This window comes from Xenopus laevis, chromosome 7L (assembly GCF_017654675.1).
Source record: "Xenopus laevis strain J_2021 chromosome 7L, Xenopus_laevis_v10.1, whole genome shotgun sequence".
NCBI classification, from domain to species: domain Eukaryota; kingdom Metazoa; phylum Chordata; class Amphibia; order Anura; family Pipidae; genus Xenopus; species Xenopus laevis.
Window position 1 is genome coordinate 76,746,477 of NC_054383.1, and position 27,157 is coordinate 76,773,633.

General features: G+C 35.5%; 1 protein-coding gene across 6 annotated transcripts in view; it reads right to left on the reverse strand.

Annotated features, from left to right (window-relative positions):
- pknox2.L (PBX/knotted 1 homeobox 2 L homeolog) overlaps positions 1-27,157 on the reverse strand; it is a 381,764-nt gene that overhangs the window by 25,678 nt on the left and 328,929 nt on the right. For all 6 annotated transcript variants that reach the window (XM_018225718.2, XM_018225720.2, XM_018225715.2 and 3 more), the window contains 3 exons: positions 26,522-26,654; positions 19,171-19,268; positions 6,557-6,676 (listed from right to left, as the gene is read on the reverse strand). In XM_018225718.2, the coding sequence (XP_018081207.1) occupies positions 6,557-6,676; positions 19,171-19,268; positions 26,522-26,654 (351 nt within the window). The remainder of the gene's footprint in view (positions 1-6,556; positions 6,677-19,170; positions 19,269-26,521; positions 26,655-27,157) is intronic.

The window sequence follows — 27,157 nt, forward strand, 5'->3', positions numbered from 1 at the left end:
AATACTGACATTTGTCATTGTTGTATTCAATATCTAGCAAAGATTCATGTAATAGTTCTTCAAAACATTTGAGATATATATAAATATACCATGCTCCTAATCCCCAAATATCACAATGCTGTACAAGGACATCTGTTCTTAAAAAACATTCTGAACTACAGTAAGTGACATATTTTTCTATAAAAAATATATTGGAAGTACATACTGACTGTTAAGAACACCAAACAAAATTAAATAAGAACATTAAACAAAACTAAATGAGATTATCATATAAATATTCCTAGTGTTTACATACTTATCCTTACACAAACATAGCCAATTTAACCTGTTTCTAACAAAGCAGGTAAACCTTAGATCACTCATTTCACTCAACAAGTTTAGAAATGAAGGAGTTAAGTTTCTCTTGGGGGTTTGCTACAAGTATACTCAGTCTTAATTTCCCTTTTGTCTGCGACAGTTTAATTTAGCAGGGAATTTATGCCTTCGTTAAAGGCTCCTCTTCCTGATGACTTTTAATGGCTGACTTTAATGTGTTGCATAATGTTCTTCATGTGGAAGTCTTGTCGAATTCAGCAGTCAGGCAGGATGCCGCGTAAATAAAAACTCAGTACCCGCCGCTGCACTTAAGACAAAAGCAAGCAAGGGGAGAAGGCAGTTGTAACTTTGAAATTACCAACTTCATTTAAAATGAAATTTGGTCCCTTGAAGAAAGGTTGAAGTACTGTGTGCGCTAATAAAAATATGTAGGTTGGCATTTAAATTTCTGGAACATTTATAGTGCATTAGTGATGACAAAGGGACTCATTGAAACCGAGTTGTTTTTATCATGGCATTTATAGATGGTTCATATTTGAGAGACGGAAAGAATTTTCAGACTTTGTATTTATGGTGTAGGTTTTTAGTATTCCTCTGACTGCTTGCTCCAAAAAAGTATATGAGAACTAACTGAAGGGATTACATTTATAGAACTGACAACTGACTGATGTGCTTTGGCAAAGAAGGAAATACTTTAATTAGAGTTGTACCATTAACACAGGCTATTTCAATAAAACCTAACAAACAGCAACATGTTATTGTGCAAAACAGGATACATTTACAAAGGCAATTAATGACTCTAGTGTTTCTAATAACTTGCTTTAGAGTGGTATTTTTATGCATTTTTTAAAATCTTATCTGCTATTTAAAATTGAACCCCATTACTCTCATTGTAGTTTATATAAATGCACAGTGTGGGTCTATCAGTTAGAACTAGATTTCAGAATTGATTTTTTGTTGTATTTTTTTTTGTCAGCCAAGAGAAGCAATGTGTTTAACCATGATATCACTTTGTCAGATACATCCTAAAATATAACTATATATATATATTACAATATATATATTCTTAATATAACAATTTACTTTATTGGTTAGGTAGAAACACCAAGAATACTGGTTCAAATCAGTATGTGATGGTGATATAAGGAAGATCAACAACGCTAAAGAAATTGTTAAGGCTACCTCAACCCATTAGGCAATAAATCAGTAAAAAATTTTGGGTTGGGGATGACCTCACAGTATGAGGCCTTACTGGAAAAACAAAATCCCTCTAGGATGAACAATCAAACCATAGGAATGTTTGCTTGTTGTTCAATGTAAGTGTCATGTATTCACTATCTACTCTATATACTTATAAAAATGTTTCCTCTTATTCCTTGAATCAGAATGGATACATTAACTATATAGCACTGCCCATTAATCAGTTTCCCTATTCCCAATTTTTTTTTTACAATCTTAGGCCAGACCAGCAAGAACAACTTCCATCTGTGAATGCACTCAAGATGTGGATCACTTGGAGATTTATTGACTATCCAAAATCCTTATTAGGTCTATTATTCTCCAATAACTTAAATGGCACCTTATAAAACTGACCCTAGTGTTTGTGTGCTAGCTTAATGCCATGGGTTAGATTCCCTAAAGGGCGAAGGGTTAGGGAATTTGCCCTTTGCATGTGTTTAGAAGCACAAAATGGCCAAGGACTAATGTGAATGGTGTACTGGCTGAGAGTATTACATAATATATTGGTACTAATATAATATATATAAAGGATTATAATCACTGTAATATGTAGACATACATTTGGCACCCCTTGCCAAATTACATGTTTAGTTAATTTTGTAAAAAATAGTAAACAATTACTGCAGGAATCAGTATGTTAAAAACAACATATGCAAATATAAACGTTCAGTTACAGCTTTCCTGTACCTTAAAGTGTAGGAACAAAGAAAATAGTAATTGTGGCATTTGCACAAGTTTTGTTATCAGTCCACTTGTCCAGCTATACAATGTCTAATGTTTTTGCAAGGTCTCTGACCCTAATTACCTTATAAGACTTTATAAATATATATAATATACTGTAATTAGTAGTCGAGTACTACTTTTCACTTACAAAATGAACTAAATATGTAATTTGACAAGGTGTGCCCAAGGACAAAAATTTCATAGATGTTGCTGCATCTTACAGGAAAACTGAACACAAATATTTTGTTGTTACAACATCATAAATACCTTGAAGCACGATAAAAATAATATTTGTTTATAAACTTATATGTATGTGAATTGTCTAGGCTGTGCTTGTCACTTCTTAGAAAATGTTATTAGATTGGAAGGCTGATAAATCTTTTGTGGATTCTAGCACTTCAACCATATTTGAGTAATCTCAGGGCATTGAGGTTAGCTCTAAAGCTGGGCACACACTGTAATATCAATTCATTTGGATTTTTGCCCAATTTGGCTCTCAATGTGCTAGGCCAAATTGGGAAGTTCATAATAGGGGCCTAGGGAGAACCATCACAAGGGGCCGCCATCAATGCATTCTTCTTGTTGACTTTCAGGCAGATATTAATCAAGGATACTGGAGAGAAGTTATGTATATATGGGCCAATAAACTGCTGACATGGTCTGGAAGGTCAAAGTAGGCAGCTGTAAAGGGGTTGATCATCTTCCAAACACTTTTTTCAGTTTAGTTGGTTTCAGATACTACACCAGAAATAAGGATTTTTTCCAGTTGATTTCTATTTTGCATTATTTCCTGTTTTTCTAAAATCTAAGTTTAAAGTTAAATGTTTGTGTCTCTGGTGTTTCAGTCTGGCAGCTCAGTAATCCAATTTAAAGTAGAAAGCAACTGAAAAAAGTATTTGTTTCTGGTGAATTATCTGAAAACAACCGAACTGAAAAAAAGTGTTTGGAAGGTGAACAACCCATTTAATAGGCCTGTGTATGGATAAGTTACACAGGAAGTTTAATTTCAGCATACAGACAGAAGTAGAGAGTTGGTTAACTCCATAGTACACGTAGCAAGTGTTTAAAAAAATAATTTGCCTTGATGAGGGTGGAAAATGTAATATACTTGGCCATGTGGTGTAACTGTAAATCTATTTTTTTGGAATCAATTACAGTTCTTTTTTCAACAATAGAAATGGGATTTGCACCAATATGTTGAAATATCATTTGCAATAATCTGGCCAAAGTAGCTGCGCTTCAAACATATATTTACATACATGCAATTTGGTTTGTTGGTCACTTCCTAAAATATTTAGTTCATTTAGACTTTTCATTATTGCACTTGAGATTGCACAAAGGGATTTTCCCTGTGTAACAAAAGACATACCTAAAGAAATGAGCTCAAAAAGGTAGAGCTCTTTGCGAAGATGGGCCGCAAGCACTTATATAAAATGATGAGTAAAAGAGATATTGCTAAAACAGCATCCAAAAGACATTGCAAGGCACATGAGAAGTCTCAGAACTTCAAGGTATGGAAACTCTATATTTTAAAATATGATATTCTCAAGAGTTTTCAAAGTGCTGTTGTACATTGTACATCTGTTCGGCTCATCTTCAATGAAAACATTCCATCCACAATTATTCTATGGAATGCCATGTCTTTTTTAGAAAATATACCTATTACACCCTCTTTCTTCTTTACTATCTTACAGATCAAGCAGATTTATCTGAAGCACCTAGTGTGAACATCACACCATTCTTTTCAAAGGGAAAATTACATTGGCCACGCAACTGTATGTTTGTTATACTTCAATAAGAAAACAACTTAAAGGAAAACTATACCCCCAAAATGAATACTTAAGCAACACATAGTTTATATCAAATTGAATGACATATTAAAGAATCTTACCAAACTGGAATATATATTTACATAAATATTGCCCTTTTACATCTCTTGCCTTGAACCACCATTTCGTGACTCTATCTGTGCTGCCTCAGAGATCACCTGACCAGAAATACTACAACACTAACTGTAACAGGAAGAAGTGAGGAAGCAAAAGGCAGAACTCTGTCTGTTAATTGGCTCATGTGACCTTACATGTGGTTTGTATGTGTACACAGTGAATCTTACAATATCAGGGGGCGGCCCTTATTTTTTAAAATGGCAATTTTCTATTTATGATTACCAAATGGCACATACTACTTAAAAAGTATATTATTATGATAATGGTTCATTTACATGAAGCAGGGTTTTACACATGAGCTGTTTTACTCAGTATCTTTTAATAGAGACCTACATTGTTTGGGGGGTATAGTTTTCCTTTAAATTCCATATTAGCTTCTGGCATATAAGGCTGTACACTGATCAATTAGAATAGAAAAATGGAATGCCATTTTATCAGAACAAGAAATATGTACCCTGTATATTAATGGAAATTCAGGCCACAACCCCTCAAGCAATGTAGCAGTTCTATGGAGTACTCAGTAGTGTTCTTGGAGGTTTGTGCCAGTAGGAAAGCCCACTTTCATTCATGCCATCATAGAATATCACTGGGGAAATACTGGGTGTAGTATTTACTGCAAAGGCAGGCAACCACCAAAAGGCACTATCCACAGCATGTTTAACCACTTGTTTGTTCTTTGCTGACACTCAAGACCCTAAATGCCTGTTCTATGGAAATCACATGTTGATGCAAACCCCCCCCCCCCCCAGCATAACCAGCATGGAATGGCTTATTGTCATTAGAAGGTAGTTCTTCTGTCCTAGCCTTAATGGCGTACTTCCCCTTTACATTAACTTTTAGTATGTTTTAGAATGTCCTATTCCTAGCAACCTTCAGGTGGTCTTCATTACTTCTTTTTATAGTTTTTGCATTATTTGCATTTTCAGATTATAAATGGGGGTCCCAGACCCCTTCACCAAAAACTATTGCTCTGTGAGGTTACAGTTTTATTGTTATATTTAATCCTTATCTTTCTATTCAGTCCCTCTCCTATCTATATTCCAGTCTCTTGTTTAAACCATTTCTTTGTTGCTAGGCTACATTAAAACCTAGCAACCAAATAGCTACTGAAATTCCAAACTGGAGAGCTGCTGAAAGAAAAGCTAAATAACTGAAAAACAAAATATTTTTTTAAAATGATCAATTCCAAATTGTCTCAGAATATCACTGTCTGAATCATACTAACAGTTCATTTTAAGGTGAGGTACCCCTTTAAGGACTAGTAATTCCTTTCCCATGGGATGAAATATATATATATATATATATATATATATATATATATATATATATATATATATATATATATATATATATATATATATATATATATATATATATATATAGATCCCAATGATTGCTGACTCAAGACAACTAAATCCCTGAGCTTGTATCACAGTCTACATTCAATCCTGCTGCTATAGAATAAAGTGGAATTTATAAAGTGTGCAGATTTTGGTGAAGAACTTTATGCACTTTTGCATTAGGTGAATTGTATGTCATAGGTCTAAGATAATTGAACTGTGTAGAATGAATTTAAAAGGGCCTTCACAGCATGAACCAAGGCACATTGAAAAGTAAAATAAAAGTTATTAAATTAATTCTCATGTACTAAAACATTAGTTTTGTGTAAAATACAGGTATGGGACCTGTTATCCAGAATGCTTGGGACCTTGGGGTTTCCAGATAATGGATCTTTCCCTAATTTGGATCCTTATACCTTAAAACTACTAAAAACTAATTTAAAAACATATTAAACCCAAAAGGATTATTTTGTCTCCAATAAGGATTAATTATATTTAATATAGTTTGAATCAAGTAAAATAAACTATTTTTTTTTTACAGAGAAAAAGGACTTTACAAAAAAATCTCATTATTTGATTAAAATCTGAGCTTTCTGGATAGCGGGTTTCTGGATAACCGATCCCATACCTGTAGAATTTATCTGATCATAAAATAGGATTAGGATAGGACAAGGACAATGTTTTATGCTGCTGTTTTCTTAGGTAGCAGGTACAGGTAGCAGGTAAAAAATAGCTAAAAATCATTGGTTTGTGATAATAAAATTAAAAACATGGCAGGACATGTATGTTGTTCAGTGCTGTATTCAGCAGTATAAATGTATTTATTTAAATGTACTAATCATTAGAAGAAAATTAAAATGTAGTCTAAAGTGTAATATATTGGGACCTAAACCAAAAATAATCATCTCTAATGTAAAGTGCAATACAATGAACTAGATATTGTAGTGATCCCTTGTGAGAAGGTACAATGCTGTGAGTCTCTGAGTTTCTTACCATCAGATGCTGGAAAAGCCAAGAGCGCATAATGTTGGTGGCATGCTTTGGCAGGACTCCACGCTTGTTCTTAGACTTTTTATCTTCACTGTCAAGCAGGGAGGTCAGTTCCAGGTTAACCTATGGGGCAGAATGAGACAAAGGCAGAGAAAGAGAGAAAAAAGCTTAAGCATCAACATAGGCACTGTGCTGATAAATCAAATATGAACTACCTTGGGGAATGATTATAACCTGGATGTCTTTTGGATGTCTGCCTAGGAATATTATTTGTGGGGTTTATGCAAGTTAATGCCAAGAGCACCAGACAGTAAAAGTATACCGTGTCTCTAAAGAATTTTGTTTAAATGCACTATGCCTCTTGGTTTTGGTCATTTATTTTGAATGAAGATTAAACATATTTAACCTTCATTTAAAATGACCAAAATATACTGACTGATCTGGAGAGTCTTTTAGGGATTCGCACTCAGCATATACTTAACAATTTAAAAATAAAAGAATTGTTGTGTTGCACAAATATTGTTCTTGCATTTGTTTTCCAAGAAAATATTTTTATATACTGCATTATCTAAATAATTTAAAATTAAAATCCTTCTGTATTATTAAGGGACTTAGGGTAGATGACCTAGGGCAAATAACACTGGATAAGCTTGTGTATTTTAATATTTCGTAGTGTTTCATGACGGAGGAACCAATAGAAAACACAGAGTGATTTAATAAGCTGCTCTTTCTTCTCTGGAAGCCAGGCTTAAAAAGATAGAACGCGTTTCTATGGTGACAACCTCTCCGATCCCCTAGCTCACAATAGCATCTTGATCTCCATGGTGATTGCAGGGGTGAATAAAAAAAACAATCCTGTGGTACTGGGACCAGTTAATGTTATACATAAATGGAGAACTAAGTTATCTACCAGACATACTACATATATTTTCTCTCATCCAATTAATGCCATTTTAAATTATATAGAGTTGAATTTTGAAATCTGAAGACAGAACAGCAGATCCTGTTATTGTGCCGGTGATAGCTTTATATAAGCATTAAATATTTAACCATAAAACACTACAGTACATTTAAATACAACTTTCATTAAATATGAATTTGTATCTCGCTGTACAGCCAAATAATACCTTCCCATGCACAAAAAAAGATAAAGGCTCATTGCAACACTAAAACATAAGTGATGAATTGAAGTTTGTTGAACTTGCAGGTACGAAAGTGCCCAAATTAATGATTTATAAGGCACAAAAGAAATCCTTCGTTAGAACTTTAATTTCATAAATATTGTATGAACTATTATTGAACTTCTCATACTGATATGTAAATGACTAACAGTTTTGGATAGAAAAGCCATGTTCTGTACAAAAAAGCCAACATAAGATTCTAAATTTCAAAAAGGTACAGTATATTTGCACTGTTACACTTTCCTGTTTTTGGGACAAGCAATAACATGAGGTATAGGCCTAAACCTTCTAGCTGACTTCAGTGGAAGTTATTGACTATTACAGTAATTTCTGCATTTATCTCCTGAATAATTAAGTGGGGCATAAATGAGTACCCAAAGGTTCCTATTTGTAAAGCACTGAATTTGGAAAAATTATCTAATTTTGTAGATTTCATTCTGGCACTACCTGTACTTTGATTCAACTTTGGTTGATCCACCTCCTCCAAATTATTATTGATATTTTTGTCATCTCAGAACTGACTAAATGGTATCTTGGAGGCAAAGTCACAGAAGGAGTCATAGTTCATATTTAACTAACCACAAATAATGTCAAAATTGTTGTTCAAATAATAAACAAAAAAGTATTTTAAACCTAAACACACAAAATGAGCATACTGTTATTACATAATAAGACACAAGATTAATATTTTGTCTTTTACTGTGGTCCAAAGCAAATGGGCTGCAATATCAATGGTGCTATTCAAGTTTTACAGCTTTCTGAAGCTTGGATATGAGTGTCAGTGAGAGTTAAAATGCACCGCTCAATAAGTGCACAACTTTGTTTCTATTTTAGTGTGGCCCCACTTGGGGTTGTAAATTAGGCTTCTAATGTCATAGTAGTACTCTTAGACCCAGTGGGCCTCATTTATGGAAATGTCCTAATGGTTCATGTTATTGCGCTCTAGAATGGAGGGAGGGGTGTATTCAGCAAAGCACATGTGTCATTGAACACGTTCTTGACTAGAAGAAATACAGGATGGCAGCCGCAAATTTATTTACATTACTAGATTTCACTGAACCTTCGGAAATGAGTTTGGAACAAAAAAATTAGGTAGTCCAGAAGGGGCATTGCAGGCAATTATTTGTAAAACATGAAACATGCCTTCCTCTAAAGTGTTAGGCTGATAAGACAGGGGGCTTTTTATGCTGGTGCATTTCTGTCAGTAGAGGAGTGTCATGCACCTGGGATGTAAAAATATCCAAGACACTTATACCCTTAATGGGACTGCACTAACCAAATCCATTATGGAAAAAGACCCTGGAGTCCTTGTAGATGATAAACTTGGCTGTAGCAAGCAATGCCAGTCAGCAGCATCAAGGGCAAATAAGGTCTTGAGCTGTATTAAAAGGGCCATTGATTCACGACAGGAAGCGGTCATTCTTCCACTTTGTATAGCATTGGTAAGACCCCATCTAGAATATGCCGTACAGTTTTGGTCTCAATCACTCAAACAGGACATTACTGAATTAGAGAGGGTCCAGAGAAGGGCAACTAAGCTGGTAAAAGGTATTGAAAATCTTAGCTATGAGGAAAGACTGGCCAAATTGGGGTTGATCACTCTGGAGAAGAGGCGTTTATGGGGTGATATGATAACTATGTATAAATATATAAGGGGATCATATAATAATCTCTCTAATGCTTGATTTACCAGTAGGTCTTTACAGCTGACACGGGGTCACCCATTCCGTTTAGAAAGAGCGAGAGAGAAAAGAGGTTCTGCCTCAATATGCGGAAGGGGTTTTTTACAGTGAGAGCTATGAAGATGTGGAATTCTCTCCCTGAATCAGTTGTACTGGCTGATACATTAGATAGCTTTAAGAAGGGGTTGGCTTTTCAGCAAGTGATGGAATACAGGGGTATGGAAGATAGCTCATAGTACAAATTGATCCTGGGACTTGTCCAATTGCCATTTTTGAGTCAGGAAGGAATTTTCCCCCCTCTGAGGCAAATTGGAGAGGCTTCAGAGGGGTTTTTTTTTTTGCCTTCCTCTGGATTAACTGGCAGGTTAAAAAAAGTTAAAAGGTTGAACTTAATGGATGTGTGTCTTTTTTCAACCCAACTTACTATGTCTAATACCTGGTTCTCGTTCTCATTCACTTGAATAAGAAAAGCCGACAATGTCAATACAGGAGATGCTGTACCTCAAAATCAGTAAGGTTATGTAAAATTGTATTATTATTTTTTTTTTTTAAATAGGAAAGTACCATGCATATTATTTTGTGCTGTGCCAACAGGGAATAAAAAATGATGAAATAACTCTATAAAATGATGACCGAGATAATACCACCTATGAAAGCCTCATATTACATTGCCCTTGCAAGTGTTAAATTAAAATTTTTAGTTAGAACCAGCAGTAGAAGATATAGTATATAAAATGTATTCACTTGAAAATGTCAAAGTCATATAAAGAAACAATATTGTACTTTAAATGAAAATCTCCCTTTAGGTATAGAATGTTCTTTTAAAATGCCTAGAGTTAAGGAAAAGACAAGTATAAATGACTCATCATTTTTATTCTTGAAAATGAAAAATTGAACTTATATAAAGAAATATTATTTATAGATGACTTTTACAATCTTGATTATGACTACAGGGCAAGTTGTGGGCATATTCTAAAATCTTGCTCATGCATTAGCTGTGAGAACTTGTACTGATATAAAAGGTACAGTGAGCATACATTAGACAAGTGCTCATTGTATATTACCAGAGCTGTGTTCACCAGGAACTATATGCAGAGCTGACTTGGTTTGTCCTCCTCTAGACACAGATGGAGAAGGGATTTGCTAGGGTATATACAGTTGCATTGCTGCACTCTTTGAACAAAACCCAAAACTGTGTTAGAAAATCAGGATGTTTGGGTCTGGAAGTGGCCTGTTCTCTGTAACAGATGACTTTCTTTTTTACCACCCAACAAATACACCCCTACAACTTAAATGAGGCCCTCATCTTCACTCCTGGCAGAAATACCCTAGACTGAACGAAAATTGATGGAAGCTTTAAAAGGGCTCATGGCACTTTCCTCATATAATAGGACCTTGTTAACACCATCTATTATATTTTTGCCCTGGCTATTATTTGACAGTATTACAAAGTATGCAAGGAGTGCACTAACCATGGGGGATACATCCTTCATAATTCAACTGCTTTTAACACTACCTCCAGATAATGAAGGACTGTAAAATAAACAGATTCTATATACTGTTGTCTAATGATGTCTACCTACACAAGGGTGATTTCATGCTGTGTTGTGTTTGAGAGTACCCAATGCTCACCCATTGGGGGCCTAATTTTCATATGAAGGTTAGGTACATTTTAAATGCAGTAAAAATATTCCATCTGTGCCTAATGTATTTGGATTCATACTGAAACCCAAATGTGTTAGGTGCAGTTTCAGTATTTTTACTGCATTTGACATTTACTCAACTTCCGTCACCCTCATAAAGAATACCCCACCTCTCATTTGGCATAAGTTCAGGGCCCATTTAAATTATAATATGTTATGTGTATAAATAGAGATATAAGGGAAATAATACATTAACAATTTGTACTGTTTACCTAATGGACTAAGGTTTTTTTTTTTTTTTACATTAGCTGAAGTTATTTCTAAAGGTATGGATGGTTTAAATATAAAGAGACAAGTAAAACGCCCTGGAAATATTAAAAGGGCAAATTCCATAGATATATTCAAAAGAAAATTAAATCCCCCTTTAAGATAAAAGAAAAGGTTACTAGTAATAGTACATATTGAGATAGAATGTTGGTCCAGGGACTGGTCTGATGGTACTGTTCATGTTTTTCATAGTGGAGACAGTAGCATTCCATTTTTCTAGAGTAAGGATCATATATATATATATATATATATATATATATATATATATATATATATATATATATATATATATATATATATATATATATATATATATTGTGTATATATATATATATATATATATATATATATATATATATATATATATATATATATATATATATATATATGATGCAGTCGCTATATAATGCATTGCACTTGTCTATCAATAAAGGATGGGTAAGGACATTTATTCCTCATATTCTTTGTTTCCTATTTCCCCTAGAGAGTACTGCAAAGTTTGCCATGAAAGCCTTGATCTGATTTATGGCTGTGAAAAGTTTGATCTCCTGAGTCACACTTTGCACTCCAACAGTTTCATTTATGAATGGATTTTACCACCCCATCAAACACAGTTATGGACATAAACAAAGCCAGCATCATGGACATTTTTATGGCTCTTCATCCATCATTCAATTTCTTTCAGAGGTGAAACACAGGCCGGCAATTCTGAAAGTGTATTCCTCCTCAAAAGACTAACTAAAAAGTGCACCATACAGCTGCAAATACACTACGATCACTCAGAAAAGTGCCTGAAGATAGCCCAAGAGAAACAGGCGAAAAATAACTCTGATTTTCCTCTGTGCTTTCTGAGAGCCAGAAGCCTTTCATATTCTCATTATATATTGTCTAAGAATGTTTATGTCAGATGTCATTACTGTAAAGGACATTGCATTTTATGAAGACAAAATCATATACCATATAATTCCCATCTGGCTGTAAGTATAGAAGACTACAGAATGGAGACACCCTTTTCTAAAAGATAACTTAAAATAAGATACATAAAAAGCTTGGGGATACAGCCACTCTGCACTGATGTGCACACTCATTGTAACACACGTATTTAATGTTGATAAGTTGTCAAGTTCTTAAATGTAGATACATAATATACATGCCCCTTTTTAATTGCTGATTGCTAAAGATTTAACAGCACCTAGGGACCCATTTCAATGGATTTAGGGAGGATCTCAATTTGTATTGGATAATATTTATAGCAGTATTACCTCATCTCTCAATTTAGTTGTCATTTAAATGAACAGTAACACCTAAAAATGTAAGTGTTTTAAAGAAATTACAATATGATTTAATGTGCACTGGTAAAACTGGTGTGTTTGCTTCAGAAACACAACTATAATTTATATAAACAAGCTGCTGTGTAGTCATGGGGCAGCCATTCAAGCACAGGATACACAATGGATAACAGGTTCTGAAGAATCCCATTGTATACTACAGAGTTTATCTGTTATCTGCTGAGTAACCTGACCTAACAGAGGACACTAATAACATTTCCTTAGTCCCCATTTGGTTGACGGTGACTGGTTGCTTAAAAAATTCAATGGCCTAAGATCTTAGAAAGCACATTTTTGAATACTCATGCACTTTGTTCCCTCTTGGATTATTTAAAAGCTACATTAATGCTTAAACTAGTGAATATTCTGCAAATAATAAGATCTGGGTTCCAAAGAGTTCAGGCTTTTGCCACATAAAGGAGGCACTATGCCAAAGTGGTTAAAAATCTATTTGAACTGAAACCATTTCACTTTGCATCATGTTGTTAAAGCAAGTCATTTATAAGGGCAGTTTTCTGCTTTCTCTTGAGTGCCAACGGCATCCATCTTCTCTAAACAGTACTTGGAGTTAATTTAGCTATAAACACTCCTGCAAACCACTTTTAGTCAAATGAGAGGAAGATTGTGCAGTCCCTGTTTTTACTTACAGGCAAAATTCTTTAAAGAAGTAAGTTTCCCTGCAGAGGGATGGGAAAGCAAATCACTGTCTGCGGGTGGGATATTCATTTAGTAGGGGTTCCACCTCAGGAGGCTTGGTAAGCCATATAAGCCTGACATTTTATCTTTATTAATGAAATTACCTAACCATCTGTTACTGTATTAAAATCTTTGTTTGTTCTTTAAAGCAGCAAAATAATTACTGATTATCAAATGACACCATTAGAAACCTATTTGGAACTCTTGTCCTAGCTGACACAAAACCTAGAGCGTTTACATGGTTTAATGTTTTGGTGGCCCTAGCTGACAGAGAAATGCTTGTGGAGTCACTATTGGGTCAATAGTATTAAAAATATGGTTTGCTTAATGCATATGCTAAAAAGAAGGCTTTCCAATGCATGATGTATCTAGGCACCAGAGGCTACACAACCAAAAATTGTCCCTGTAACTTCTGGTAAACATATATTATCTACAGCGCTGCTTAAAGGGATTCTGTCATGATTTTTATGATGTAGTTTTTAGTTGTAAATTACTCTACAATATAAAATGTCATTCCTGAACCAGCAAGTGTAATATTAGAGTGTAGGCAGGCTGTTGTGTCTCCTACTAAATGTAAATGAATGCGTCCCAGTGGGACCTGGATTTTTCTATTAAGTGCTTTTCTTAGATCTACCAGGCAGCTGTTATCTTGTTTAAGGTAGCTGTTAACTGGTTACCTTCCCATTATTATGCTGATGGGCTGCTGGGGAGGGAAGGAAGGGGAATGATATCACTCCAAGTTGCAGAACACCAGTAAAGAGTGACTGCATTTTATCAGAGCACAAGTCACATGACTGGGGCAGCTGGGAAACTGACAATATGTCTAGCCCCATGTCAGATTTAAAAAAATCTGTTTGCTCTTTTGAGAATGGATTTCAGTGCAGTGTTCAGTGTTTTGAAATAAAAAATGTTCCCATGACAGTATACCTTTAACACCCACAGTGCTATATTCATTGGGGGAGAGCAGGTTAATTGCACTCCATTCTGAAATGCATAGACCCACAACTCTGGTACACCCTTCTAAATGATGATTACCCTTAAAGGTAAGTAAAGTGTATGTTTAACTGGAGGTTTGAATTGAGGGTTTGTATTGAGGTTTGTTGGAGGGACTGTTAAGGGCTATTTACTAAAATCCAAATTTATCTCATTATTTAAATTAAAAAAAAAACATGACCTAACTCCCATACCCAATTTAACCCTATTTATTATTAGAAAAGCTTGATTTAATCAGTTAGGGTAAACACTCAATAAAATCAAGTGAAATCCGAATCGTAAGGTTTTTTTTTCCCCAAAAAGCCCACATTTTTCAGATTTTTGCCCGAAAAGCCCAAAATGGTCGAAAACTATCTCTGCCATTGACTTATAAACAACCTCAGCAGGTGAGAGTTGGCTGATTTTTAGATTTGGGCTTTTTGCAGCATCTGGCTTTAAAAAATCTTGAAAAAAACCCGACCAGATAAATTCAGAGTTTAGTAAATAAGCCCCTAAGCCCCAGGTTCCATCACTTCAAAATGTAATAATGTAAGGGAAGAATTGTATTACACTGTGAGCCAAAGATGGGTGGGGAACTTGTTGCAGCAAGTGCAGACTATCATGGTTTTCCTTTCTGTGGAATCAGGTATGTATGTGTTTTTTTTTTAAACATTTATGTTCATTTCTGGAAGTCAAATGAATGAGCTCATGTCAAAAAGGTGTATTTTTCAGTGGAGTAACTAAAGGGGGACCGGGCACCGTGATTTTGAATGCATCATGGGTTACCCATTGGCCTCCCTACAAAGGAAGCAGATCCAGGCCCCTCAAAGCCACAGGGTTACACTACTGGTACATGCTGAAAAAACATCTGAATAGTTAAACAGAGCATTGTCCCTAGAGTGTCAATACTAAAATAACAACAACCAATGTAATATACCAGTTTTATTAAGGCTAGCTGAGCACAAGTATGTACAGTATGTGTGTGTTTTCACTGTATTTTTATATGATTGGTTTTATTGGAGTTTCATTAACACTTCACCCAGTCTATGCGATTTACAGAACTGTTCTTTGAACACTTTATCCACACATCATATTAAGTTCACAGTTTATGTAATCTAAGTATAATATTAACTGTGCACAGCAGTTTGCAGACTAATTTTTCCAAAGTGTTGGAAAGGCCATGAGCATTGCATTTCAAATCCAGAACTGCAAACACATTAGATACTATGGTTCTTACTAGACTGAATAGGATGGATTTGACACAATGCTGACTGGCAAATCAAACAAACCACAGCTGATACTTTTTGTTCACTCTGCTCCACTACTAGTTTTCTTGGGTTACACAAAGAAACAGAATGGCATGTTTCATTATTATAGTGAATTATTTGTATTAGGCATCTGTAGGACTTGATGGTTGTGCTTTCACCTCATACTGGACTGGACTTGAAATTTATATAAGTGTCTATATCACTGATAAAAGTGAAATTCACATATTTGCCTATGCTCCTTAATGAGTCACATTAACACAATATATGTAAAGGCTGCCTAGAAAAATAAAGTCCTGTAGCAGACAGCAAATCAAACACAAGCCGTGGCAGGAGGTAAAATGGATTGTGCTAGTATGAGAGATCCATAACTTAAAAAGTGACAGGAGTAGGTGAGTTATGAACAAGCCATCATATAACAATAAAAAATGGGTTTGCTGCTGCCTTTAGGGAAGATGCTTGTACAGTTAGTGGCCTAATCCCTACAGGGAATTTTAAGGACAAAACAACTGGAATTTGAGGTCAACCATCAAGTTTTTGTGGCTTATAATAGGCAATGAAAAGCCTCCATTTGTAATGACTTATTGTTTAAAGAGGCGATATACCCCCTTTTCAACATGAGTTCAATAACTTGTGCTGAACATTCCTACTGTGTTAAAACATAATAAATCTATGTTTTTTTATTTCTTAATCTAAACAGGGCAAACAGGTAAACTATAGCAACTCCATAGTTGGTCCTTCTGACAAATCCAGGTGTACGTGACTTTTACTGTTTCAGCTGTACCACATGGTGAATTCCAATTCAGTGGTGTTGTTTGCATGGATTGTGCCTGATTTTAGCAACATTTGGACAGAATGCAGAACGAATGACCATAATATGGTGTGCATGAATTCACATATATGTGATAATTAAAAGGAAGTTTACATAGTATTATTATAGGAAATCCTGTAGAGGTTCTTAATTAATTAAAACCAGAGGTTTAAGATTTCTGAGAGTGTCTTTCTTCAAAAAAATCATTGCATTGCAGCGGCTTATATACTAATTTTAACGATTCTGAACAATAAGGATATTTAGATGTTATTACTGCAACAATCTATCACATTTTATCAATCAGGTGCACTTGATCATACATATATTAATCAAATCCACTAGAAAATATGTATTTTTTACCATTGAGTAAGGTCAGTCTTTTGGGGTAAGCCACCCAATGTTAAAATATTATGGATGTTTGACTATAAAATAACAAGTAGGCTATTTTGATTGATTCAGTCAAAATTCCATGATAATTGAATGGCTAGTAAACTTGCCAGATTTCTCCATTTTATCTTTAAAAAAACTGCCCTAGGCAATGTCAACTTTTAATTGCATGTAGAATATCACCTTCTCCATACAAAGGAAATGTTGTAAGTGTAAGCAATGTACCAAGCAAACTGGTGCTAGGTTTTATACAATGCCATAACATTATACAACATACAAAAACCCCTCCAGGTTGATTTAGATAAATGTTACACAACTTAGTTACATAGTTAAGTTGGGTTGGAAAAACACCAAAGTCCATCAAGTTGTACACCTCCAAATGAATCCCAGGGCACACACCTACACACACCCACTGAAACTATATATATTAATATCTATATAAATTGTAGATTTTAGCATCACTATAGCCTTGGATATTATACTTGTCCAATAAATCAGTCCCTCTTAAAGGAAAACTATACACCCAAAATGAATACTTGAGCAATTTATCAAATTAAGTGGCATATTAAAGAATCTTACTAAACTGGAATATACATTTAAGTAAATATGCCCTTTTACATCTTTTGTCTTGAACTACTATTTCGTGATGGTCTGTGTGCTGCCTCAGAGATGACCTGACCAGAAATACTGCAGCACTAACTGTGGAAGCAAGAAGTGTGGAAGCAAAAGACAGAACTCTGTCTGTTAATTGGCTCATGTGACCTAACATGTATGGTTTGTTTGGTATGTTTGTGTGCACCGTGAATCATAGGATCCCAGGGTGCGGCACTTATTTCTAAAAATGGCAGTTTTCTATTAATGATTACCCAATGGCACATACTACTAAAAAAAGTATATTATTATGAAAATGGTTTATTTACATGATGCAGGGTTTTACATATTTCATATAGTTTTTTGCAATATATTTTTATAGAGACTTACATTGTTTGAGGGGTATAGTTTTCCTTTAATGGTGTTAACAGAATCAGCCCTCACAACATCATCCAGCAGTGCATTCCACAAACTCACTGTGAAGAACCACCTACGCTGCTTCAAATGAAAGTTCTTTTCCTCTAGTCTAAAAGTATGGCCTCTGGTCTGATGATCCATTTTATGAAAAAATAAATCTCCTGCTAGCGCTCTACAATGCCCTCTAATGTACTTATAAAGTGTAATCATGTCCCCTTGCAGCATATTTTCTCCAGAGAAAACAACCCCAGCCTTGACAGTCTACCCTCTTAGTTTAAATCTTTCATACCCAGAACCAGTTTAATTGCACATCTCTGCACGCTCTCCAGCTCATTTAAATATCTTTTCATTCCTTGTATTAATGCCCTTTTTTATGCAAGACAGAACTTTATTTGCTTTAGTAGCCACAGAATGACACTGCATGGAATTACAACTTGTTACTGTTTCTACAAAAACCCCTAGATACGTCACAATTAAGGAACCCCCAACAAACTGCCATTAAGTGCATAACTTGCATTTATATTATTTCTGCCAAAGTGCATTTATCAATACTGGGCCTCATTTTCCAGTTTGCTGCCCACGTTTTCTAATCTAGTCAAATCACTCTGCAAAGTGGTAGCATCTTGCATGGAACCTATAGTTCTGCACAATTTAGTATCATCAGCAAAAATAGAAATGGTACTTTCAATGCCCACCTCCAGGTCATTAATAAAAAGTTGAAAAGCAAGAGACCTAGTATAGACCCTTGCGATACTCCACTAACAACACTGGTCCAATGAGAAAATGTTCCATTTACCACCACTCTTTGTAGTCTATCCTTCAGCCAGTTCTCTATCCAATTACACAAGGGCTAAACTAGACTGGAGATTTTGATCAGATTTTATCTGACCCACAAAATCTTGTCAAGCAGCAGCACAAGATTGTGTAGGATACTACAACAAAATCTGTTCTCCTCTCTATCGTAAATCAGGTCAGTTAAAGTTGGATGGTGCATTTGTTCCTCCATGTACATCCGCAGTCAACGTATTTCAATGAGAAGAAAAAGTCATTTTAGATACAATCAGATTTTATCTTTTAGGTTATAAATGCAGCATTCACCTCCAACAGGTGTGTTTTGTCGGATGGCAACACTTCCATGTAGTTCACAAATCAGTCCCATTATTTTTTTACCCATGCAACTACATCTGACTTGTAGGATACATTCTGTAGATCACACAACATCCTACAAAATCTCCCATGTAGTTTAGCTCTATATTTACTGTGTAATTGTCAATAATGCAGAGAAGCCAAATATAACATTATGGAATGCATTCTTACCTGTGCATTCTGGATCTGTATGGCTCCCTGTGGGATAGCTTGGGTTACTACCTGACCCTGAGAAGTTACCATGGCAACTGGCTGATAAAGAGCCCCACCTAGCAAAGAGAAAGAAGAAACACAATTATATAATCTTTGCATTTTTAAATTAGGCTGAGGTGACTGGATGTATAACAGAACACTACAGCTATATTGATTTCCACTGATTGGTTACCAGGCAGGCTTAACAATCATTGACTTTAGGGGGCTCATATGGGTCATAACTGTTTGCTTTTGAATCTGAGCTGAATGCTGACGATCAATTGCAAACACAATTATGTCCAATGAGGCCCCCTTAGTCGCTGACTAACTCGGAGTTAGAGAGCTGAAAAGCAGGAAGTAGTGTTCTGGCTATTACTATATTAGAAATATTTTTTCTTTTGCACAGCATATCTATTTACCCAGTTTTTATTTTTACACTGAATTGTTTCTTTAAGAATACTTTTAGCAACATGATTCTGATCTTATATTTGATCTTTAGAATGGATCATTCTTACTATAGTAGCTTAATTACTACAGTGTGTTTGATGATCTAGATCAGTGCTGTTCAACGTCAGTGGTACTGAGGGACGGAATATATTTGATAATGGAAGCCAGTGTTGACCACTCGCTGTTTTTAAACCACACCCACTTCAAACCACACCCATGTTACCACAATATATTATAATATATTCACATTAATGGTGGTACCACACCAAAAAACAAATGGTTGGTTTTGTACATGGTTACACATCACTCATATGTGAAAGATTGAAGTCATATTAACACATACCCATAAATCCATATGCCTCCTCCTCCCTTTCAGATAACATGCCCCCCCCCCCCAGAACATGATTAAATATCTTAGGGGCCCCTAACAACAATTTCCAGTAGAATAAACCCTACCAGGCTTAAGTTCCATAGGTAGCACAGGGCAAGCAAAGTAGGACACACACAAGGAGCATAGGGCAGGCATAGTATGGCACACACAGGTAGCATAGGGCAGGCATAGTATAGCGCGTGCACACAGGGAGCATAGGGCAGGCATAGTATAGCGCGCACACAGGGAGCATAGGGCAGGCGGAGTATGGCACACACAGGGAACATAGAGCAGACAGAATACAGCAGGAGACAAGGAAACCAATCTAAGATGTACTACAAACAGTGACACAATGCTGTGCTAGCAGTTTGTATCGAGTGTGAACAGGTGAACAATGAAACAGGTAATATTATAAACGTACATTTCATTCTTATTAAATACCATTTATGACATTTCATGAAATAAAGTTTAATTTTCAAACTAAATGATCAAACTCAGACAGAAAGATGGTAGTTCTGCAAAATATATATTAAATGCTACTATAGCCTTAACAATTTTCTGGCTAAATTGGGCTCTGCAAAGTATGCATACTGTATGCAGACATAATATTATGGCAATGCTCTTAACAGGCTGTCAGCAAACTTCAGGGCTAATCTCTACTTACACAAAGGGCATGATTTATCAAAGACTGAGAAAGGAATCACACAAGATCAATAGGCCTATTGTATTTAACCAAAACTATTATTTGTTATTGGCCATACCCTATTGCCTGCTATGCGATTTTTTCAGGATATGGGTAATGTTTCATTGTTATTTTGTTTCCTGCTTAGTTAGTCAATATCAATATTGATGGCAGGCCCATTCCTGTCATGACGCAAGGTAAGGACCCTGGCTCAGGTGGCAGTGTTCAGCAGGTTGCCAGAGGCAGCAACAATATAAGCCCAATTTCTGTTTTCTGAAATTCACCTCTCCTAGTGCATAGAGGGCAACTGATCTCTCTGCGCTAGTAATATCCCACCCCAGAACCACCCCAACGCAAAAGAGGTAAGCATGAGCACCAGATTGATGGATATTGTATGTATTCCTACACAATCAACATGAATTAGATAAATACAAAATTATTAGTTTCTTAATCAAACTAACCTGATGAGATCTGTAAAATATTTTTTGAAAATCTATAAATCATTATTTATCATTAGTGAATCTGGCCCTAAACCTTAAAGTGATGCTGACATTAAAAAACGACTCTTCGAAATATTAAAGGGATTCTGTCATGATTTTTATGATGCAGTTTTTATTTCTAAATTACACTACAAATAATTCACTCTACAATATAAAATTTCATTCCTGAACCAGCAAGTGTATTTTTTAAGTTGTAATAGTGGTGTGTAGGCAGCCATCTCAGGTCATATTGCCTGGTCATGTGCTTTCAGAAAGAGCCATCACTTTAGGATGGAACTGCTTTCTGGCAGACTGTTTTTTCTCCTACTCAATGTAACTAAATGTGTCGCAGTTGGACCTGGATTTTACTATTGAGTGCTGTTCTTAGATCTACCAGGCAGCTGTTATCTTGTGTTAGGGAGCTGCTATCTGGTTACCTTCCCATTGTTCTTTTGTTTGGATGCTGGGGGGGAAAAGGGAGGGGGGGTGATATCACTCCAACTTGCAGTACAGCAGTAAAGAGTGATTGAAGTTTATCAGAGCACAAGTCACATGACTTGGGGCAGCTGGGAAATTGACAATATGTCTAGTCCCATGTCAGATTTCAAAATTGAATATAAAAAAATCTGTTTGCTCTTTTGAGAAAGTGATTTCAGTGCAGAAGTCTTCTGCAGCAGCACTATTAACTGATGCATTTTGAAAAAAATGACAGTATCCCTTTAATGTGCATTAAAATTTACCTTTAGATCATATTGATTATGCTGGCAGGTCTACTTTTGGTAATTGTTACTTGAACTTCCCAAACCTGACTGTTTTGCCAACCTGACTGTCCCTTCTCAACTTGTCAGAGTTTCTATTAATAACGGAACAGACTAACAATTTTTCATTGTCAGCAAAGTAAACAGAAAAAATGGAGAAACACATTCTAAGTAGAAATAGGCCCCACGGTAACCACGTGTGTATGCAACAAGGTTTATGTTTTCCACTACACTACAAATGAACAATTAACAATAGAATGAAAGGAATGCAATCATAAACAAGACAGTTTTATGTGTGTATACAATGTATTTGTATAAATATGTGCATATCTGTGGTATTTGCTGTTGACTTGTTCTAACTCCAAACTTTTTTTTTTTTTTATTTGTTCACGTTTTATTGGGTTTTGTTGTCAGGTTCTATAAAACACAGAAGAAATATTACTTGCGCGCCTGCAGCCAACTGTATCTCACAGTGAAAAAGAAACACATTCGCTCACCTCTGCACATCACCGAGTTTGGCAAGTTAAATTTCTCCTTTGGGATATCTCCTTTATACTTTTTTTTGCTACATTTTGAATTATATTAGAAAGCACAGCATATATGCATGTATATACCTACACAGTTATTATCATCTCTAAGGAGTCATCACTCAGGAAACAGAATTAAATGCAGACAAAACACTGGTGCCTTTGTGTAAAGAAATTCCATCATCTTGATTGCTCCCTACCATCTGCATGGGACTCCATCAGTAATGATAGATGCCAGGCTTGTGCATGAACTGTTACAGTAGGTGTAAAGTTGACTTTATCAGATTATTGGACAAAACCCTGATCATGATCACGATGCCAAAAAACAACTACAGGGACATCTGCCATTGACTTGTACTTGACCTCGACAGGTTTGAGATGGAGTATTTTTGGATATTTAGCAGCTTTGGATATAATAAATCAAAAAATTAAAGTTTTTATTTTTCCATGAAAAATTCAAGTTTTCCCCCTCAACCAGAAAAAAATTGTGATTTATTAAATGGGCCCCTAAGAGTATGTTAATGAGAATTCCCTTGACATTAGTATTCTAAAGTCTTTTGGAATTTTTTAGATGTCCTATGGTTTCTGAATTATTTAATTTTATTTTGCTCTGCAGCTTCCCTACTTGTTTAAAATTTGGTCTAACCCCCTTTATGCTGCAAAAATACAAAATTGCACTAAAAACAGTGCACTAATACTAAACTTCCTATCTATTGATGGTCGAATATGACCCTTTTCTCTTCGCTAAAGAATTGCCAAACTGAAATGCATTGAAGTGTATGGGTGGCGACATTTTTTGGTTGCGCAACAAATTGGGCAAAATTCTTTTTGGCATGCAACAATTTTAATGTTAATGTTTTTTTCGCCCATTAGAGTCTAATGTCTCTCATCACTATAATCCTATCACTTTGACCAACAAAAAGGAAAAAACCTTGTCAGCCCAAGGATCCATACCACTGTCATCATTAGTTGTAGGGCTAAGCTCGCTAAACACAGGCAAACATGTGTGTTACATAGTTACATAGTTAAATGGGGTTGAAAAAAGACAAAGTCCATCAAGTTCAACCCCTCCAAATGAAAACCCAGCATCCATACACACACCCCTCCATACTTTCACATAAATTATATATACCCATATCTATACTAACTATAGAGTTTAGTATCACAATAGCCTTTGATATTATGTCTGTCCAAAAAATCATCCAAGCCATTCTTAAAGGCATTAACTGAATCAGCCATCACAACATCACCCGGCAGTGCATTCCACAACCTCACTGTCCTGACTGTGAAGAACCCCCTACGTTGCTTCAAATGAAAGTTCTTTTCTTCTAGTCTGAAGGGGTGGCCTCTGCTACAGTGATCCTCTTTATGGGTAAAAAGGTCCTCTGCTATTACTAATGTACTTGTAAAGTGTAATAATGTCCCCTCACAAGCACCTTTTTTCCAGAGAAAACAACCCCAACCTTGACAGTCTACCCTCATAATTGAAGTCTTCCGTCCCTCTAACCAATTTAGTTGCACGTCTCTGCACTCTCTCCAGCTCATTTATATCCCTCTTAAGGACTGGAGTCCAAAACTGCACTGCATACTTCAGATGAGGTCTTATCAGGGACATATAAAGAGGCATAATTATGTTTTCATCCCTTGAGTTAATGCCCTCTTTTATGCAAGACAGAACTTTATTTGCTTTAGTAGCCACAGAATGACATTGCACAGAATTAGACAATGTGTTATCTACAAAGACCTCAAGATCCTTCTCATTTAAGGAAACTCGAATTTATTCGCCAGGCGCGAATTCGCGGCGAATTTGCGGCAGGCGAATAAATTTGCGAAACGCCCGCGAAAATTCGCCAAAAAAAATCGCCGGCGTCAAAATTTTTTTCCGAAAAAAACGGACGCCGGCGTCAAAAACGGGCGCCGGCGTCGAAAAAACGGGCGCCGGCGTCAAAAACTTTTTTTTTTCGGCGAAGCGAAACGGCGCAAATTCGCCCATCACTAATTATTATACCTTCATTCAGTCCCATGCTTATTATAATGGATGAGCCCTCTTTTGCATCAGAAACAGACTTGGTATCAACAAAAATAAAGATCACCACACCTGAATAAACTACTGCATATCTAAACAGCATAACTAGCCCTTTTCTTATTTCTTTAGTAACCTAATAAAATAGGAATTAGCTAATATTAGTAGCATTACTAAATTATACTATATAAATGTTTACGGATATATGTTTCACTTTAAACTATAGAATGAACCAAGCACTCGTCTTGACTAAATGACCTTCCAGTGGCATAAAGTATTTCTGACAGCAAGTGAATCCTTCTAATAAAACAGTACAGAAAATAAAAAGAAAATCAATAATGTTATAAATCATACTGTAATACTTTGAACAGAAGATTTATTTAACTTCCCTCTCTCTGGCTGCATGAACAAATCGTAACAAATCTTAACAAATGTTGAACTCTGAAGGGTTAATAATTCTCTAACCACTATCTGCTTCATGAATAATGTATCCACATCACAAGAGAATTGCCATATTATTCACGTGCAGGGAAAGAAGGAGTTTCCTAGCCCCTTCCTCCTGGGAACAGAACACAAGGAGCGAATTCGTTATAAGGAGCATAAACTATCTCTGATACTCAAAGAGTCCACACATAAGAAGACGAACCATAAAAAACTGCTTTCAAGAGACTCTGGGACTCAAACAATATATTGTGCAAAGTCTGGAAAAGAATGCTTTTGTAAACTCAATAAAAAAGCTAAAATGAAATTAGGAGTGGCAAAAAAATATTAAAAACACTGGGCACTTTGAATAAAGAGATCTGTATATAAGACACAACTAAGATTTGCTGTGTGTTTTAGCGACAAATCCATTATTTGAGGTACATTGGAGTGAGTTTCTCCTCTTCCTCTTTCGAAAAGAAGGTGGAAGTCTATGAAAACTTTTTCTGTCCTTAGGGAGCAACATATACTTGTAGTCAAGCCTAACTGCAATAAGTTATATGTTATAGTTGTCTATAACAAGACAATATCTTTTATATCCAAAAATATGCATTTTATTTTGGTTGTCTTTGTTCTGCATTCAGAAAAGACGAGATAAGAGGCAAATCATACATAGTTGAGGTGAATTAAACTACTATTCATATTATATGTAAACTGTGGTATGTGTGCCTCATGCACAATTATTTAAATTGTGAGTTTCATTTGAATTATTTATAGAGTTGCCCATGCATGGAACAATATTGGCTGCTTGATTTGGCAGTCTACTGGTCCATTCATGAGGCCAAAACCATTGCATCCCCAAGTGTTTGGACAGTCTTAGCTGTGTATTAAATTGGGTCAGACATGCATTCCTCAATTGGACAGTATGGAGGCTCAAATGCAATCCAATAATTGACCCATAATAGGAAAATATAAGGTTGCTATGAATACACAATTTAGAAATAAATAACAACTGGTTGGAGTTGTAACAAGCTGCATTTGATAAACAGTAAACAAACTGTAACACAACTTGCCCATGCAAAAAAATATTAAAGATTATTAAATTAAAAAAAAAAACAGCTTCTATGTGTCTCCCATTTTTATTACACAGTTTTGCCTCCTTTTTTGGTTTGGTTTAAGAAAATCATTAGGGTAATGATAAATGTGTTGCTTTTTAAATTTCTAACTGCACTCTAAGCAAAACATACATGTTTTCCATTTTACTGAGATGCGTTTTAACTTAGTTTCCTCAACTAATCATCTAAGCATCTGAGAATGACTTTTTATAATTGCCATATATGAATACACCTCTTGTAGTGACGGATAAAATATAACATGAAATATTTAAGCTTCAGTGGGTTGCTAAGAGCATTTCAGCTGTTCCATCAGCCTAGATTAGGGACATTGTTTCTTACTGTGGCCAGATAGAAATGTATATACAAAGCTGAAGCCAAGCAGATTTACCTTACTTTGTTTCAAAAGTCTGTTAACAAAAGCTGAAACTCTGTTTAACAAGTTTCACTCTAATTTCCTACCACTGACTATAGTTATGTAGGCCAGAATTTAAATAATGAATGTTCCCCACCTGATACAACTTGAGAGGAGTTGACTGTTGTCATAGAGATATTTCCTTGCTGCAGTGCTGAGGCAGGGACAACAATCCCCTGTGGGTTATTGGATAGACCAGTCATAGAGTTTGGAGAGTTCTGTAAAATGTCCTGAAAATAAGAGCAAAAAGGAAAATGGTTGCCAGGCAAGAATTAAATTGTCAAAAAAAACCTAACTGCAGCAGACCTTGGCATATTGCACTGCAAGCAACCCCCAACAGATGGGGAGATAGTACTATTAGTGTGGGTATTACATTCAGAGAAGAAAAATATACTATACACCCAACAGTCACAAAAACGTAACATATATAGTAACATGAATCTGTTCTATTAATAAAATCCCAGAAATATTACAAATATAAAATGTATGTTCCCTCAGAGAGAAGTGCAAGGGTAAAGATCCAAAGTGCTTCAAAATATAACCAGTAATAACTCTGAATGGCATCAGCAAACAAAGAGAAGAGAAAAGGAATGACTACTACCTCACATTTAACTATGATAGAGCTCATCTTAGACATCAAAATAAGGATCAATCAAACTCAGGAAACAGAATTGTATAAAAATGTGATGGCTGCTAATTATTACAATTTCAATCCATATGACAGGAGATATTT